A 17,892-nucleotide genomic window follows, 5' to 3' on the forward strand; every position below is an offset into this window, starting at 1 on the left:
GATACAGGGACTGTGTGTGTGTGCGTGCGTACGCGTGTGTGTTGATAGAGGGCTGATGAAACAGTGGTTGAGATAAAAGCCAAAGGTTAAAGGTCAAGTACAGAGTGTCCCAGGAGGTGTGGCTTAAATAGGAAGTGCTTCTTTACTGTAATGCATTTAGAAAGAGAAGGAAAGGAAAACAATACTAAGAAATAGTGTAAGCTTCAAAGGGACAAGAAGAAAGAGAGATAAGATATAGAGAAATACAGCTAGGGGATAGCCGTTTACTACTAGTTAGTCGTATTCCCCAGCCGGATCTCTCTCTGTCGCAAATAGCCTGGGGACGAGATTACCTACTAGTATGTGAGGGGTGGTCTGCTGAGTGTGTCTGTGTTCAGGACAGTACCTGTTTGTGTAGACAAGATGGGCATTAATGGGCGACTGCAACGCTACCTGCTGCCAGCCTCCATCATGGCTCTGCTGCTCTTCCTCAGTTCTTTCTGGCTCCGTGAGTTTCCACTTTAACCATAGGGTTTAGCTGATGCTGTTCTCTGTGTGGCTGTGTGTGTATAATGTGACAAACTGTACACGTGTCTCTCTCGCTCTCAGCTCAGGTTGCAATGCGTGATTGTGAGACCTCCTGGCACCCCTGTCTGAGTTTCAATTTCTACCTTCCAACAGTGAGTACACACACACACACAATTTAGCCTGTAGGGAAATGTCTTAACAGTTAGTCGTTCTATAATTTATTTTGTAGTGTAAAACCAAGTGAAAGATTTTAATATATAATAAAGATAAATAGGAAATACACTACGTGGCCAAAAGTATTTGGACACCTGCTCGTCGAACATCATTCCAAAATCATGGGCATTAATGTGGAGTTGGTCCCCCCTTTGCTGCTATAACAGCCTCCACTCTTCTGGGAAGGATTTCCACTAGATGTTGGAACATTGCTGCGGGGACTTGCTTACATTCAGCCATAAGAGCATTAGTGAGGTCGGGCACTGATGTTTCGCAATTAGGCCTGGCTTGCAGTCGGCATTCCAATGGTGATCTTAGGCGTGTGTGCGGCTGCTCGGCCATGGAAACCCATTTCATCACGCTCCCAACGACATTGCTTCCAGAGGCAGTTTAGAACGTGGGAGTGAGTGTTGCAACCGAGGACAGACAATTTTTCAGCACTCCACTGGCCCGTTCTGTGAGCTTGTGTGGCCTACCACTTCACGGCTGAGCCGTTGTTGCTCCTGAAAGTTTCCACTTCACAATAACATCACTTACATTTGACCAGGGCAGCTTTACTGTCAGTGTTTGTCTATGGAGATTGCATGGCCGTGTGCTCAATTTATACACCTGTCAGCAACGGGTGTGCCTGAAATAGCTGAATTGACTCATTTAAAAAGGGTGTCCACATGCTTTTGGTCATGTAGTGTAGATGATACCTCTCGTTTTGTGCATTCATCTTCTCCGCCTCTCTCCCTCTCTCCTGTTCTAGCCGGAGAGCCCTGTTATTCCTCATCCAGGAGGGGTGCAGAGTGGGGGACAGCAGGGTGAGAGGGGTGTAGTGTTGGGTTCTGTGCCCCCTCTCCAGGTGTGTCAAGGTCAACAGTTCCAGGTGTGGCGTCTCATGTCTCACCTGACCTCTTCCATGGCTACGCACTCTGATGATGTTCTGCTGGAGCACTACCTCTACAGCTGGGACGAACTCATCAAGTACGGTGTGTGTGTGTCTGTGTGTGTGAGAGTGTTTATAAGGGGAACACCTTTTAAACTTGCCATGAATGATACAGTAAGGAGTTAGGTGAAGGGCTCTACATTGATTCCCCACTCCTCTCTCTCGCTCTCTCTCTAGGTTTATGGAATCTCTCGGACCACTGGTCAGTTTTTTCTCTCAGAAGGTCAAAGATAAGATCGCTGTCATCAGAGAGCTGGCCCAGCAGGAGAAAGAGGACCTTGAGAAACGTAGTGCAGTAGAAGGACACTCTAGACTACAAACTCCCACATCAGGACTACAAGGCCCAGCGGCCTACAGTTCAGTGCGTTCCATGGTGGAGTCGGAGCTGCAAAGGGGCTTGGTGAACTTCAGTGTTCGGACGCGCTCCGGCTGCAGAAATCTGCTGCGGCTCCACCGTTCCCTGCTCTGGATCCTGCTGCTACTGCAGGGCCTGGAGGAGGGACCGGACGCACAGGGGGTTTACCGCACCCCTGGGGAGCTCTGCAGGTATCCTTTAGACAGAAAACATACACACACTTGCACACACACACTCAAAAGGTTACTTCACAATTTCACTAAATTATTGAAGACCAAGTCTCACCCTACCCATAGCCTGATGGCCATGCCAGCTTGCCAGCATGGTGGGCACAGATGCCTGCTCTCTCACTCATACACACACACTAACCCTAACCCTGTCCCTGTTCCCTAGGGATGCGTACAACGTGGCCCTGGCCCCCCATCACCCCTGGTTGATCCGCAGCGCGGCTGAGCTTGTGTTTGTAGCTCTGCCAGACAGAAGAGTGTTCCTGGATATAGTTTGTGTGAGAAAAGAGGAGGATGTTGGGCCGGTGCTCAACGTCGTTGTAGACGTTATGAGAGAGGTATACACACGCACACAGAGCATACTGGAAGAACACAACATGATGGAGCTGCCATAGAAAGACAGACAGACAGACAGACAGACAGACAGACAGACAGACAGACAGACAGACAGACAGACAGACAGACAGACAGACAGACAGACAGACAGACAGACAGACAGACAGACAGACAGACACGTATGCCAGCACACATAGCCTGCACAGACTATAAAGAAACGTGTTAGAAAGACTGTAGAAACACACAGCAACTCAGTTAGATAGGCCTACCGTATAAGCCTGTTTACAACTGTATATGTAGAAAAGCCCTTATAACTAATGACAACCCTGGAATATCTGCTTCGTGTCAGTGGAAGGAGTGAATAAACATGTTATTTATTCACATGTCTGTAGTTGTTCTTCTGTGTGTGTGTCTACTGCTGTAAATCACAGAACTATAATAAGTACCTGGATCCCCAGGCGGGCACTCTGTCCTTCTGCAGTGTCTCTGACAAAATGGCCCTCCTCCACAGTGTCCAGACCACATTCACTCAGCCCCTCTATCCTGGGTTCTGGCTTCATTGCTTTAAGACCACAGCTGAGTCATGTGAGTTAGAGTCCTATGTCAGTGATGCTTTACCCTACTATTATGTGAATTGTTTATCAGAATTGTTTATTTCCTTCTTCTGTGACCCTCAGAGGATTGACTCTCACAGATTGAGCTCTCTGTAGTCTAGATAGAATTTGAGGTTATGGTTTACCATGCCTTACTAGGGTTTTCCTTTTCTTTGAATAACAGAGGATTGACTTTCACAGATTCAGTTATTTCTAGAATTCAAAGTTATTTTCCCCTAAATCCTATGATGTTGAAAATGAATCTGTATCTCCGGTGAGACTTTACCTCTGAAGGCAGCATGTGATAGGCCATACATAGTTTTCTCAACCTGTTCTTTCCCTTTGTTATCGTGTATTCTGTTTCAGCGGTGGCTATTTTTTATGTAGGCTACAGTGCATATGTTGCTGTATATTCTATGTGTATTTATCCTAGGTCTCTCAGATGCTTGATGTTACAGGTCCCCTCGAGGTCCATATAATACCAATAGTTTTTCAATCAACTGAAGTAAGTAGTTTACTGAGCCTTATTTACTCAATATTGACCATGCTGAAGCAAATGCAAACTGATAAATAAACTGCGTATTTGTTGAACGTCTGATTAGTGAACGACTTCTTTCACATTCAGAGCCTCCTAATGCTCTCGTGACAATCACAAAGCAGCATGAATACTCTGTTTTGAAATGCATTTAACTAAGTGAGTTACATTTTATTTTACAGTGTCTTTTTGAGAAAAACGACATGAAAAGTTTACAATGCAAATTAATTGACCGCAGTAAGTCTTTATTTTATTAATTAAGTGTTGTTACTTGTTTTAACAATTGTTACTTGTTAGATTAACATTTTAAGGTGTTCCAAAAGCCTTTGTTGATGGCCGAGAACATCCTGACTTTGATGGAGGGTTTGTGTTTCTTCTCGGGTTGAGAAGTGGAGAGACAACTCTCTTGAAGTGGAGCCATGACAGCCTTTGGCTCTATGCAGGGTGCTAGAGGCCGAAGGGGAAAGTTGGCATGAACTTCAGTCAACAAACCTACATGGACTTTAGGTTTTAAAATGATTGTGTGCTCATCCTTTCATGTTGCTAATGTTGTGGGACTGTGAAATATTATGCCGTTTCTATGTATAAAAAAAACTGATAAAATAATAATTAGCAGCTAGACTTACGAATGCAATGGTCCTCTTCCCGGGGAACCTTAATCTGGTCCTGGGCTTCCTCTGAGGGCTGTACCTCCTTTTTGTTGCGCCGCCTGAAGCACTTATTGTTTCAAAATAAAATGTCTTACTGAATGTAATTCTTAAAACGACATCATTTATACAACAGCAACATGTATAAAGTAACACCATTGAGAGGTTTCCATATTGTGTAGTAAGATACCCAACAGCAAGTAATAAACACCAAAAAACTACAGCAAAACGCAATAATAACATTTCACTTAGACCCATTTCTGGTTTGTCTGAACTTGGAAATCTTTGGGAGGAATCTGAACCTCCATTTGCCTTGTTTCACAGCCTGAGGAGAACTGGAATCACTCTGGGCCTGCTCCACAGACCCAATAGCAATGATGGATGCCTCTCTGTCATGGATGTTGTTCTCCACTGTGTGACTAGAGGCTCCAGAAATGTTGTCCATCACTTGGTGACAGATGGCGCTGGTGAACAGACTCACTGTGTCATCGTAAATCTGCGAAGAACTAGCAGACACCAGAGAGCTACTACCATCAAGTACAGTCACTCGAGAAGTAGTGGAACTTGAGCTGCAGTGACTAGATGCGCCTCGACGGAACATCGTAAAGGGAGGCTTCCTGATCCAAGCCCCACAATGAAGGAGGGAAGATCAAAGGAAGCAGCAATTGCTTCACTAACTCCTCAGCGAACATGTAGATGAGTTTGGAGGAGAAGGGTTTCCCCACTTGGGAGCTTTTCGCTCTGATGTCTATGAAGAGCCACTTCTACTGGTGAGATGACCCCTGGAAGCATACACTCACTCTTGTTGGATCCAAATGACTTTTGGATCAAAGTAGGAGCAGAAATGTTTAGCTTGCTCTAGATTCTCCTCTTTGTCTCGATCTGAGCTGTTAGGGGCCAAACGTCGAGAGTAAAATCCCTCTCAGCGTATTCTGCAACCTTTTAGAAAGGTTAAGGGCCATGGGTAGAGCTATCCTTTTTGTGAAATCTGATTGTGCGATACATATCGCTCAGAAAGGAATCCATAATTTCAGAGGCTTCATAACATACATTAATTGTAGTTGTTAAAAGTTCTGGCATAGCTGGCAGATTCCTTTCACTGGCCAGATTACTTGAATGCTCAGGTGTGCAAGCAGACATTTGTGCAGATAGACTTCTGCTAGACTTAATGAGCACTTCGCTAATAGTGGCTTCTGACTTCAATTCAACACTGGAGAATTTCTCAATGGTTGACATTACAGGAGATCCAAGCTTTTTCTCAGAAGGTGAAAGTATGAGGATGTTTTGACTCACTAAGCTGCCAGAGGATACAGTCTCTTTCAGAGATGTTTTCTCTGCTATGGAGTCTTCCAGAAGACCACCAACACTATCCCTTGAAGCCAAAACATTTACTTTGTGTGTTATTTCTCGACGCACATCCATTGTTCCTTACTCCCTGGCATTCTCTGGAGTTGACCATAACAGCCAAGACCTCTCCTGTCAATGGTGCAAGGGAAGCCTCAATGTCCACATTCTCCTTAGATGGATTAGTTTTGGCTTGAGGCGCAGCCTGTCCAGTGACTCCAAACCTCTGCAGCTTGGCACAGATAACAGACACCAGCTTCTGGGCGGCCTGCATGGCATATCGCCTGCCAGTGTCACACAACACTGGTCTTGATTTACCTGAGCTGGAAGAGGAGATGATCAGTGAATGTCAGAGTTCACCTGACTCACGACGTCTCTGACCACAGATCTGGTCAATCCAGGTGAGCCAGAAGAGCAGGATTGATCACCCAGCGCTTGGAGAATTGTGGCCTCTGTGATCCCAAAGAGGGCATTCAGAGGATCTGTCAGTCGAGCATCTCCTCCATGTGCCCTCTGCAACGACGTCTGGGAACGTCAAAACAAACACAAGAATTGATCAGTCTTGGCTAATGTTTACATATTGATCTCTACAAATCAATACTTTAAATTCACCTAAATCACAATAATTGTAATATTTATTTCTCTAAAGATGTGGTGTCTGCCTTCTTACTTTACCATAAAAACAGTCATTCATTAGCTTTTCATTCTTAGAAGTGTCATATGCTGTGTAATGTGTGAGAAAAAGTTGGCTTGAGTTCAGTATGTATACGGTGCTAAGATCACTCAGGTCAGGCACACAGTTGAAGTGTGGTTGGTGAACATACCTTGTGGAAGAACGTGGAGTGGGTGTGTGTGAGCTGTAATAAAGTCTGCCACTGCTGCTCGTCCTCAATTCTCTGTTGTGGAACCTGTGTTCGCGGATCAATTCCAGCCTCTGTTCAAATTCAAAGGATGAGGGGTAGGGACTCTTGATGCGTTGACTGCACAGAGACCTTCCACTGCCAGGCCTCTTAGGTAGACTTTCCTCATTCAATTTCACCACACGTTCCTGGATGCTTGCAATGTTGGCGCACTCTGATCCAGTCAGCGAGGGAGAGGAACTAGCTTCTCCAGCGGCATCAAGCTCTAATATTTGTGCAAGGGTCAGGATGAGGATCTCTACCGCCATGTGGGAAACCGTTTTCGCTATCTTCCTATACATTTTGGCAAGGTGTGCTTTGGTTGTCTGTTTCAATACAAGAAAAGAGCATAATATTTATTCTTGAGGGGCTGTGTTGTCAAGTGTGTCACGTCCTGACCAGTAAAGGGATTATTTGTTATTGTAGTTTGGTCAGGATGTGGCAGGGGGTGTTTGTTTTATGTGGTTCGGGTTTGTTGGGCTATGTATTTATGTAAGAGGGGTGTTTGTTTTATGTGTTCCGGGGTTTTTTGGTCTATGTTCTATGTTAGTGTATTTCTATGTTCAGTCTAGTCTATCTATTTCTATGTTTAGTTCATTGGATTGACCTTCAATTGGAGGCAGCTGTTCCTCGTTGCCTCTGATTGAAGGTCCTATGTATAGGGGTGTTTTTGAAATGGGATTTGTGGATAGTTGTCTCCTGTTTTGTGTCTGTGCACCTGACAGGACTGTTAGTGGCGTTCGTTGTTTTGTATACGTGATTTGTTTGTTTTTCCTTCTTTTAAATTTAATAAAGAAGATGAGTATACACGTTCCCGCTGCACCTTGGTCCAATCCTTACGACGCCCATTACAAAGTGCTTAGTTAGTCAATATGATAAACTTCATGTCCAACTATCTATCAAATAATCACACATCAAATGTTGACAGAAACTTACAGGATTTCTCATGCCCTCCTGAATCACCTTCCACTTCCTGATAAAGACACAAGTTAACATGTTCAGTTGTTTTGTAGTGGTCCAGACAAGGTTGTTGTATATACAATGGACGCTATTGATAGATTTTGAGCATACCTATCAGTGAGATTCCTCATGAAATGAATGATGATTGGGAAGCAGACGTCCTCTTGGGTAAAGTAGACTCTTCCGTAGTTCCTTCCTCCTGTAAGAGTTGAATTACTGCCGCTCTGTTTTGGTATTTATCTGGATACTGAGCTCTGGGTGAACAGAATGCCACTGAGGGACCTAAAGGACAAAAATAAATTAGTTTTTTAAATAATGAATCTGCACAAGAAAAGGAACACTAACAAAACAGTACATGTACTAGGAAAATAAATAGTTTAATATAGAAACATCTCTAACCTTCTTCAGTGCCTTGGTCTGCTGATTTCTTTTTGGCCTTCAAGAATACAGTTTTCAAATCACACTATTTGTAACATTAAGTTGCCCATTATTTAGCCAATAGATAGCAAGAGATTCAAACCTAGAAAATAACCCAAGTGGCCAGAGGACCAATCACACCTTCCTCTCATTCTTTCTATCCTATACAGTGTTTATCAAAATGAAAGTAATGAGTTTTTTTATATAAAGATTCTGTATACTTTTTGTTGAAAGACATAGGCCTGCCTCCTTTTTGTCTGACATTGAATCAAGTTTGTAAAATGAAACAAGAGATTAAAACCTAGCAAAAAAAATGTAAAAAATAACAAGAGGACCAATCTTACCTTGCCAGACGTGACCTTCTTCTCTTCCGTTGAGCATCTGGCTTCTCTTCCATCCCTTTCTCCCGGTGGCTATCTTCCAAGTGTTATAATCAAGTGTTATAATCATCATAACTAGCCTATTGCAGTTATCCTCAAAATGAAAGTCATTAAAAGTGTTTTAACCCATGAAGCTTTTTATCTGTAGACATTGTAAAGATTTGTGTTAATAAGACGGTAACACAAAGCTGCCAAAATAAAGCTACCACCTTTTTGTCTGACTTTGAATGAATTTGTAAAACGAAACCAAAAAGTGCAGAAATATGTTCTAGTTATATGCTATGCCATCTAAGCACAGTCTGCACCAAGGACACGGCAGAGAAGGGTCTGTCTGAACTGCAGCTCCTATTAAATAAAACCATTCTAATTCCTAATTCTATGGTGTTGACCTTATTGACGTCATAATGATGGCATAGTGGACAACGGGTGGCCCTGCACAGGAATATGAATGCAACCATTAAAAATAGCCTAATGTGATAAAAAGCAATCTCGGTTGCATTAATAATAAGGCCCATATGGAAGGAAAAGCGATACCTAGTCAGTTGCGCAAATGAATTGCATTCAAATGAAATGTGTCTTCCGCATTTATCCCAAACCCTCTAAGGCATAATAACTGGTTCCACAGCTAGGCCTATGTGATATATTTCCTTCATCACCTGCAAGTCAACATCACATGCAAGTCAACATCATCTGCAAGTCAACATCACCTGCAAGTCAACATCACCTGCAAGTCAACATCACCTGCAAGTCATCCTAATAGAAGTTCAACTTGGTTGATTTAAAAAAATATTTCTGCTATTACTCACCATTCTTTACGTCTGCAAACCGTGTGTCGACTTTGTCACAGCTGTCAGCAAAAAAACCCGATGGTGTGAAAGTAGGACTACGTAAACAACACGAAAACAGACACGATTGGAGATTCAGTTTAAGAATAATTTTAATTGACAGAGATTGAATCGGAATACCGCGAACTGGCGTTCAGCACCAAAGTGCTGTGGACAGCGGTCGTCCCTCGTGCAACCCCATCCTTCAGTAATAGGCCTATAACAAAAAGTGGCGGGCTGCAGTTTGGGTGAAAAAAAGAAGTAAAGATTGTAGCTTTAAGGCAAACTAGGGGGGAAAATGACATGGGCGATAGCACTATCTGTCCGTTCTGATCTGGATGGTAGCAAAATACAAGGTTTTGACTATATTTTGCATTAGGCAAAGTAAGAAATATTTTGAAATATAGCCATAGCTTTCAATAAGCGACATAAGGCACTTACTTTTTCTTCATCCATCTCTGTGTTGAATTTGTAAAACATTTTCTGTGGTCGGGTGTCAATTAATGATAATGGATGGTATAGGAAACCGAACTCGTCCTTACCGTAATACGTCACGTAGGCTATTTTGTAGGCTACACAATGGATGTACATGACGTAACAGAGAGATGGGCGTGTGTATGTCTTTGTGGGGGTTGTTAAAGTTGCGTCAATTCGATTCTGGTATCAGAACAAAATAGTCAGCACATAGTAACTTCTGATTTATTTGTACTTTAATTAATGCAAACACGTGTATGGTAAATGAGTTGTTCGTATATATACGGTCTCTCTGTGACACCTCGCAGGGCAGACAGAGAAGAGAGCGTCACATCCTATTGTTCTCTCTTATATACTCTGACAGAGATAGTTCCCGCTCAATGCTGGCCTGTCAGAGGGAGGAGGAGCGTGGTTTAAACTTGCTCCTCCTATCGTCGGCGTGCAGGCTGGTCCCAGCCTCGTGACGCACTTCCTGTCGCCGGGTGTAGTTCTTGTCTTCAGCAGTTGACTTATCCGTAGTTTATATACTTAATAATGTAGCATAGCTTCCCCCGTATATTAAATAGGTTATGCATACAAATAGCCAGTTCAACCCTAACAGGGTTATCAATCTTTTCATGAAGCAAAATAAATGCTAAGATTTAAAAATAAAACAGTTTTGCCATAAGCATTCACACATGCCTAAAACAATATTCTAAATCCATAACATTTGTTGGCTCTATGGTTTGCTCACCATAGAGCCAACCCCATCCCTTAGTAATATACCTATAGAAAAAAGTGGCTGGGTGGCAGTGCTGTTTAGCTGAAAAACGAATTAAGGGTTGTAGCTTTAAGGCAAACTAGGGGAAAACAACGACACGTGCCCATAGCACTATCTGTCCGTTCTAATCTAAATGGTAGCAAAATAGAAGGTTTTGATTATGTTTAGTTGTACATGATGTGTGTATGTGTCTATAGGCTTGTTCTACATTGCAGCCGAAAGTGCAGGCGATTTCCGACTGACTGATCTACAACACAGAGAACCTTGCATCATAAATAACACTCATTGTTATTTGTAGATCCGTCAGTCACAATTTACCCATGACACATTACGGTTTTGATCCTCTCGAACACGGCCAATATGGCTGCTGCAGTATTTTTGTATTTCGCTCCTTTTTTCGTATTCCCGTGGAGGAAACGTCATCAACAAGAGACAAAATAGGTTTCCAAAGGAAAGCCTTTTTAGAGAAATACAGACCATCTAATTTAGCTTTTGGTACTATTACCTGTGTTGAACGCATTTCCTCTGATATGTATAATCACATTTGTAATTTGAGTGTACTAATTTGCTAAATTATAGTGTGTTAACTAACTAATTATTCGCCAAGAAAGGTTGAGCGACTCACTGTTTCTCAACTGTGCGAGGACCTCACTGGAAAACGAAACACACACGCCAGTAGCGCTGAATTCTAAAATATAGCTAGCTAAATGATTACTTATTGCCGCAGATAATAAGGTAATGTCTTCTGTTTGATTTTTTTACCTTCTAAAATCGTTTGAAACAGCCATACTGTTATTTGTCATACTGAGTGAGTCGCTAGGAAGTTAACGTTGAATTAAGTTGTTAGCTAACTTAGCTCGAATGAGCTAAATACATATAAGCATGCACATTAGCTACAAAAAGTAGACTCTGTGTTCTCACTTGTAGAATTCAAAACACTAGATAACTAATGATGAATGAATGCCAATACCTTCAGTGCAATGTTACTCAGCCATGAGATATGATAATTCACAGGTGTAGTTAAACACATAATGGTAGACACAGAGGAAAGAGCCGTAGGTGGTGCCCTGTCATCTGCCATGAACCCAGGTGGAAAGAACAAAGAGAATGAGAAGAAGAAGAGGTCCCGTGTGAAACAGCTGCTTGCAGACGTGAAGAAGCAGGTGGACTTCTGGTTTGGGGATGTCAACCTTCACAAGGACAGGTTTCTAAGACGACTCGTTGAGGAGTCACGAGATGGATGTAAGTAGTTGTAATGGGCAGCATTTGGCGTCATTGACCCATCCTACGTAGCTGTTGCCTGATCCCAGATCTGTTTGTGCTGTCTTGCCAACTATGGTCATTGAGTTGACAAATGACAAGACAGCACAAACAGATCTGGGACCAGGCTAACATAGCTGGAAACACCAACAATACGTTTTTTGTCTATCTTGTGGTCAGGGTAGAATTTTGGCCCAGATTTGTGATGGAGATTAAGGGTTACCGTACAACAATCATCCTATTCTCACTTGTCCTGTACTGCTCCTTTGGAATTATGTCCCTGTCAACTAACAGTGGTTTTATTTTCAACAGATGTTGATATATCTGTTTTGACATCCTTCAACCGAATGAAAAATCTGACAACTGATTGCAAGTTGATTGCAAGGGCACTGAAAAATTCATCTGTCGTTGAGGTCAAGTATTACTGTACATAATCAGTTTTTCAGTTGCCGGTTGGAATTTTGTATTGAATTCTTAGACGTGTGGTGTTCACTGTGATCTGTTTTGGTCTTTCAGGTCAACCTAGAGGGAACTAAAGTGCGACGGCAGCATCCAATTGGAGAGGATCCGAAAGATGTAGACAACCGAACAGTCTATGTGGTAAATACCAGTTGTGTTCATGTTTGTCAAGTCACGATGTGGTCCTTTGAATACAAAACGCCATATTAAATAAATATATTTTTCCCCCAGGAGCTTCTGCCCAAGAAAGTAACACATGACTGGCTAGAACGAGTGTTTACCAAATGCGGAAATGTGGTTTACGTCAGTGTGCCGAGATACAAAACCACGGGCCACTCCAAAGGGTTCGCCTTCATTGAGTTTGAGACGGAAGAGGAGGCACAGAAAGCCATAGAGGTGAGATGTAAAGATGCCTCTGTAATGAATTTTGTGATCAAATGGATGTGTCCTACGTAGTAATAAGGTAGAGAACTAACCATGTTCTTCCCGTCCAGATGCTGAACAACCCTCCAGAGGACGCCCCCAGGAAACCTGGCATCTTCCCCAAGACCAAGAACAGGAAGCCTATCCCCGATCCACCCACCCTGAACACCACACTAGGTGGGTATTGGGAAGAATAAAGCATTGCTGGTTAACTCCAGAGTGACTACACACAATCACAACAAATGCATATGTCGGAAACTGCCAACATTTAAGTGTCAAGTTAAAGCCCTTTACCTTCTGTTAAACTACTGTGTGTGTGTCTGTGTTTTTTGCAGACGAGGAAGAGGAAAAGAAAATTAGGAAGAAGAAGAAGTCCAGGGGCAGCACCAAAGAGGACGCCCCGTCACAGGCAGAGACAACAGTGGGCGTGGCCAAAGAACAGAAAATAGAATCTGAGTCTAAGCCCTCTGACAGGAAGAGGAAATGCACGGACGAGGGTGCAGAGGTTGTAGCACCTGAGGGGGGCACAGATAAGGCCCCGGCCAAAAGGCTAGAGAAGAAGAGACGGCGGTCCCAGGCAGGGGAAAGCTCAGAGAGTGACGTCCAGGGAGACATGCCGGCCAAGCTGAGAAGGATGAGCGAGGGGGAGGAGGGCAAGGTGAAGGAGGAAGACAAGGTGAAGGAGAGCGATGGGAAAGGTAAGGGTCTTCATTGTATTGAACCTACACATTGCTTGTGAACAGATAAAATCACTGGTTTTGGGTACAAGAAAATACATGTGGGCAGGTTTGACTAAATCCAGTCCAAAAGATGGTCTACTGGTCAGCAGTGACAAATAATGCCTAATAGTAATCTGGTGTCTTCAGATTTGCCTGTCAAGGTTGAGGAGGAAGAGGAGGAGAAGATGGACGACTCCCTGCTAAAAGCTAAGAGGAAGAGGAAGAAGAAGCACAAGGAGAGGGTGAAGATTGGTGAAGAGGTCATTCCTCTCCGGGTTCTCGCCAAGTAAGAACCTTCATGCATCTTTAGGACTAATAGCCTGCTCTGAGTCAATCAAACCAATGGCATTGATTTAATCTAAATAAATCCCTAATTAAATTGGTCTAAACCATAGCATCTTTATTGAACAATCCAATACCCCAGTGTTAGACAAGATATTGTTATTCAAATTGAGAGCTTGCTCTCTCTCGTTCTCTCCTTTCTCTTCCTGCTCTCCTTTTGGCTGGCTGGATGGAAGGAAAGACTGGCTGAAGCTGAAGGTGGAGTATCTGACCCTGCAGAAGAGGAGCATGGGAGCTCTGAAGGCGTGCCTGACCAAGTTCCACCACAAGGGAGCAGGAGAGAAAATGGAGATGGACACCAGTCTCCAACAGAAACAGACACCTTGTTAGTGCCTAATATTTATCCACTACTTACCTATCTGTCAGTCGTACAACTTCTGCATGTTTAAATCCCCTAGTACTCTCATATAAACACCACAAATATTGATATTGAGTCAAATGTTAGTTTACTGTCCACATATTACATCAGAATAAATGCTGAAAATCTTTTGAAACCGGGTTCCCATACAATTGACCATTTCCACACACAATATTATGTCTTCTTCACCATGTCTCTGTCTTTTTTCCCTAAGCTGAGGAGAGTAAGAAGGCAGGTGAAAAGGAGAGTCCCCCCGGCCCTCAGTTTGAGAGTGGTTGCATCGTCAGGATCACCCATACCAAACCCTTACCTGGCAGAAAGGTCATCAAGGTAGAGATGAGCTTTTAACGCTCTTCTTTTACCATGTTTATTATGCATTCATTGTTTCACATACAAATGATTAGAGCCATGTGTTGTTCTAACTCAAAAGTTTGTGTGTATCTAGGACGCTCTCTCTGAGGTGTCCCCAGTGGTGTATGTGGACACCCTAGAGGGGGACGCCGAGGGTCACGTCCGCTTCAAGACTCCAGCAGAGGCCAAGGCCATCATTGACGCTCGCACCGACCTGCAGAACAAACACAGCTGGCAGCTGGAGATCCTCTCTGGTAGGCTGACTCTCCCACTACTACCACTATAGTTCACCAAGGGCCCTGTTCAAATCATCTTAATTTGCATCCTTCCTTCCTCCCTTCTTTGAGGTAAGCGCTGACATGACTAGTGACAGCAACACAGAGGTAGCCTTGCTCACGCCTATCAAATCATATTAGATTAGTGATTTCTTCAAGGATGGGAGAAGAGATGGATGTATCTGGGAGAGTTCAAATGGGGCCATAAACTATTTACTACATCTGAAAAGAGGCAATGGCTATATACAGTGCATTCGGAAAGTATTCAGACCACTTGACTTTTTCGACATTTTATTACGTTACAGCCTTATTCTACAATGGATTTACTCATCCATCTACACACAATACACCATAATGGCAAAGCAAAAAATTTTTTTTTGCAAATGTATTAAAAATAAGAAACAGCTTATTTGCATATGAATTTGAACCCTTTGTTATTAGACTTGAAATTGAGCTCAGGTGCATCCTGTTTCCATTGATCATCCTTGAGATGTTTCTACAACTTGATTGGAGTCCACCTGTGGTAAATTCAATTCATTGGACATGATTTGGAAAGGCATACACCTGTCTATATAAGGTCCTGCAGTTGACAGTGCAGGTCAGAGAAAAACCAAGCCTTTGAGGTCGAAGCAATTGTCTGTAGAGCTCCGAGAGAGCATTGTATCGAGCCACAGATCTGGGGAATTTTTTGCAGCATTGAAGGTCCCCAAGAACACAGTGGCCTCCATCATTCTTAAATGGAAGAAGTTTGGAACCACCAAGACTCAGCCAAACTGAGCAATCGGGGAAGAAGGACCTTGGTCAGAGAGGTGATTTAAGAAACCAATGGTCACTCTGACAGAGCTCCAGAGTTCCTCTGTGGAGATGGGAGAACCTTCCAGAAGGATAACCGTCTCTGCAGCACTCAGGCCTTTTTGGTAGAGTGGCAAGACGGAAGCCACTCCTCAGTAAAAGGCACATGACAGCCCGCTTGGAGTTTGCCAAAAGGCATCACCTAAAGGACTCTGACCATGAGAAACAAGATTTTCTGGACTGATAAGACCAAGATTGAACTCTTTGGCCTAAATGCCAAGCTTCAAGTCTGGAGGAAACCTGGCACCATCCCTACGGTGAAACGTGGTGGTGGCAGCATCATGCTGTGGTGATGTTTTTCAGCGGCAGGGACTGGGAGACTAGTCAGGATCGAGGCAAAGATGAACGGAGCAAAGTACAGAGAGATCCTTGATGAAAACCTGCTCCAGAGCACCCAGGACCTCAGACTGGGGCAAAGGTTCACATTCCAACAGGAGAACGACCCAAAGCATACAGTCAAGACAATGCAGGAGTGGCCAAAGCCAAAGCCCGGACTTGAACCCGATCTAACATATTTGGAGGGACCTGAAAATAGCTGTCCAGCGACGCTCTCCATCCAACCTGACAGCTTGAGAGGATCTTCAGAGAAGAATGGGAGAAACTACCCAAATACAAGTGTGCCAAGCTTGTAGCGTCATACCCAAGAAGACTCAAGGCTGTAGTTGCTGCCAAAGGTGCTTCAACAAAGTACTGAGTAAAGGGTCTGAATACTTATGTAAATGTGATTTTCATTTTCTTTTTTTTATACATTCGCAAACATTTCTAAAAACCTGGTATGGTATATTATGTTTAGATTTTGAGGGGGGGGGGAAACATTTTAATACATTTTGGAATAAGGCTGTAACTTAACAAAATATGGAAGAAGTCAAGGGGTCTGAGTACTTTCCAAATGCACTGTAATATCTTTGTTAATTAACAATTGCTGGTCCTCTGTAGCTCAGTTGGTAGAGCATGGCACTTGCAACGCCAGGATAGTGGGTTTGATTCCCGGGACCACCCGTACGTAAAATGTATGCACACATGACTAAGTCCCTTTGGATAAAAGCATCTGCTAAATGGCATTTTATTATTATATTTCATACAGTAATGATTTATTATATATTATTATTCAATTATATATTGAGTTTTTTGAGTCCCCTTACTGCATCTTAATTTGAGGATCAAGAAAGCATATTCATGAAGGCATGTCCTTAACCAAAATATGTTTGATTATTTTGGCTTCATTTGCTTATTAAGAGAAGAATGTAGCTGAATTATTTGTTGCACTTTGGAAAGAGATGTTTTGGGTGTGTTTTCATGTGCTGCTGCGTTCCAGTGGTTACATTGAAATGGACAATTGCTAATTTCTTCATTAATTTGTACTTGTAGGCGACCATGAACAAAGGTACTGGCAGAAGATCCTGGTGGACCGCCAAGCTAAGTTGAACCGGCCCAGAGACAAGAAACGGGGCACAGAGAAGGTAGGGTTCCCTCTATTTACATTTCTTATGGATTATTTACAAGTATCTCTAGCAGCACCCAACCATTTTCTTTTGAGGAAAACCATTTTTGAATGAGCATGTTGTTCACTCATATTGTTGTAGGCCTTAAGTTGATTTTAACAGAGCAATGTCTCCCCTTCATCTCTGTTTCTGCCCCAGCTCATTTCCAAAGCCGAGAAAATCATCATAGCCCGGGCCAAGGAGGCCACTAAGCACATCCGCTTCATGGAGGACTGATCAAGACTGTCATGTTCTACTGTGCTTCCATTCTTTTCTGAATCCTTTTCTTCCCTAAGAGTTTATTCAAATGTCGGCCATTTTGTCATTCCTAAATGGTAGGTTTTTGTTTTACTGTTCATGAGTGGTACAAGCAGAGAGAAGCCATGGTTTTAAAATGGAATTTTAATAAGTCATGGTAACATTGTTTGTTTAAACAGCCATTCTGTCCAATGTAGTTTCAGTTCCACTAACTGGAAGGTTATGTATGGCTGCTGTTCTACAAGCAGAAAGCAGCTGCATTATTTAAATTGCAAATAGATTCGCTCACTAGTCTTTTATTGTGTTGTAGTGAGAGCTGCCCAGATTTCAGTTATGAAATATGAATGTATATATGCTGTACATAGCATTTCAAAACTTGCCCAGAGCTTCACCCAAGATCAGTTTTCTGTAACTTGTCATGGCACCGATTACCTTTTCTTTTTGAAGTAATGTACCTATTTTCGAATTAATAAACATACATTTGTGGTTAAAGGCCCAGTGAAATAAAAATAAAAAGTGATTTTCATGCGTTTCCACACTGGTTGGAATAATACTGTGAAAATGTTGAAAACGCCCTTTTAGTTAAAGAGCTGTTGAAATTTCTGCCTGTTTTGGTGGGATGGCGTTTCGGCCTGCCTAGAGACATCACCAGGAGATAAATCAGTTAATAGACCAACAGAGTTCCAATAACGGCTTGTTTTCCCGTCCCCAC

At 42.9% G+C, this 17,892-nt stretch overlaps 2 protein-coding genes across 3 annotated transcripts; both read left to right on the top strand.

Annotated features, from left to right (window-relative positions):
* The first annotated feature begins 113 nt into the window (after positions 1 to 113).
* On the top strand, positions 114 to 3,753 carry LOC106608694 (ceramide-1-phosphate transfer protein). Of its 2 annotated transcripts, none has more exons than XM_014206800.3 (5): positions 114 to 487; positions 594 to 659; positions 1,472 to 1,689; positions 1,829 to 2,197; positions 2,400 to 3,753. In XM_014206800.3, exons 1-5 carry the CDS (start codon positions 413 to 415, stop codon positions 2,626 to 2,628), a joined length of 957 nt encoding a protein of 318 aa, XP_014062275.1. In that variant the 5' UTR covers positions 114 to 412; the 3' UTR covers positions 2,629 to 3,753. The 2 variants fall into 2 exon arrangements, with proteins under 2 accessions (XP_014062275.1, XP_014062274.1); XM_014206799.3 differs by having other exon boundaries at positions 115 to 487; positions 589 to 659.
* A 7,073-nt stretch (positions 3,754 to 10,826) lies between these two features.
* Positions 10,827 to 17,712, top strand: larp7 (La ribonucleoprotein 7, transcriptional regulator). The gene is made up of 13 exons (XM_014206727.3): positions 10,827 to 11,137; positions 11,417 to 11,644; positions 11,975 to 12,075; positions 12,179 to 12,262; positions 12,353 to 12,517; positions 12,616 to 12,721; positions 12,880 to 13,242; positions 13,411 to 13,549; positions 13,782 to 13,930; positions 14,178 to 14,293; positions 14,409 to 14,568; positions 16,810 to 16,901; positions 17,082 to 17,712. The coding sequence occupies exons 2-13, from the start codon at positions 11,434 to 11,436 to the stop codon at positions 17,157 to 17,159; spliced, it is 1,764 nt and encodes a 587-aa protein (XP_014062202.3). The 5' UTR covers positions 10,827 to 11,137; positions 11,417 to 11,433; the 3' UTR covers positions 17,160 to 17,712.
* The last annotated feature ends 180 nt before the right edge of the window (positions 17,713 to 17,892 follow it).

The sequence above is a fragment of the Salmo salar genome, chromosome 07 (assembly GCF_965601325.2).
Source record: "Salmo salar chromosome 07, fSalSal1, whole genome shotgun sequence".
Lineage (NCBI taxonomy): Eukaryota > Metazoa > Chordata > Actinopteri > Salmoniformes > Salmonidae > Salmo > Salmo salar.

Excerpts from the sequence above, each read along its gene's own strand:
- LOC106608694 (XM_014206799.3), top strand. The coding sequence starts at position 403 with ATGGGCATTAATGGGCGACTGCAACGCTACCTGCTGCCAGCCTCCATC. Across the intron at positions 488-588 it reads CCTCAGTTCTTTCTGGCTCC|CTCAGGTTGCAATGCGTGAT; the intron begins GTGAGTTTCCAC and ends TCTCGCTCTCAG. Across the intron at positions 2,198-2,399 it reads ACCCCTGGGGAGCTCTGCAG|GGATGCGTACAACGTGGCCC; the intron begins GTATCCTTTAGA and ends CCTGTTCCCTAG.
- larp7 (XM_014206727.3), top strand. The coding sequence starts at position 11,434 with ATGGTAGACACAGAGGAAAGAGCCGTAGGTGGTGCCCTGTCATCTGCC. Across the intron at positions 12,722-12,879 it reads CACCCTGAACACCACACTAG|ACGAGGAAGAGGAAAAGAAA; the intron begins GTGGGTATTGGG and ends TGTTTTTTGCAG. Across the intron at positions 16,902-17,081 it reads AGAAACGGGGCACAGAGAAG|CTCATTTCCAAAGCCGAGAA; the intron begins GTAGGGTTCCCT and ends TTTCTGCCCCAG.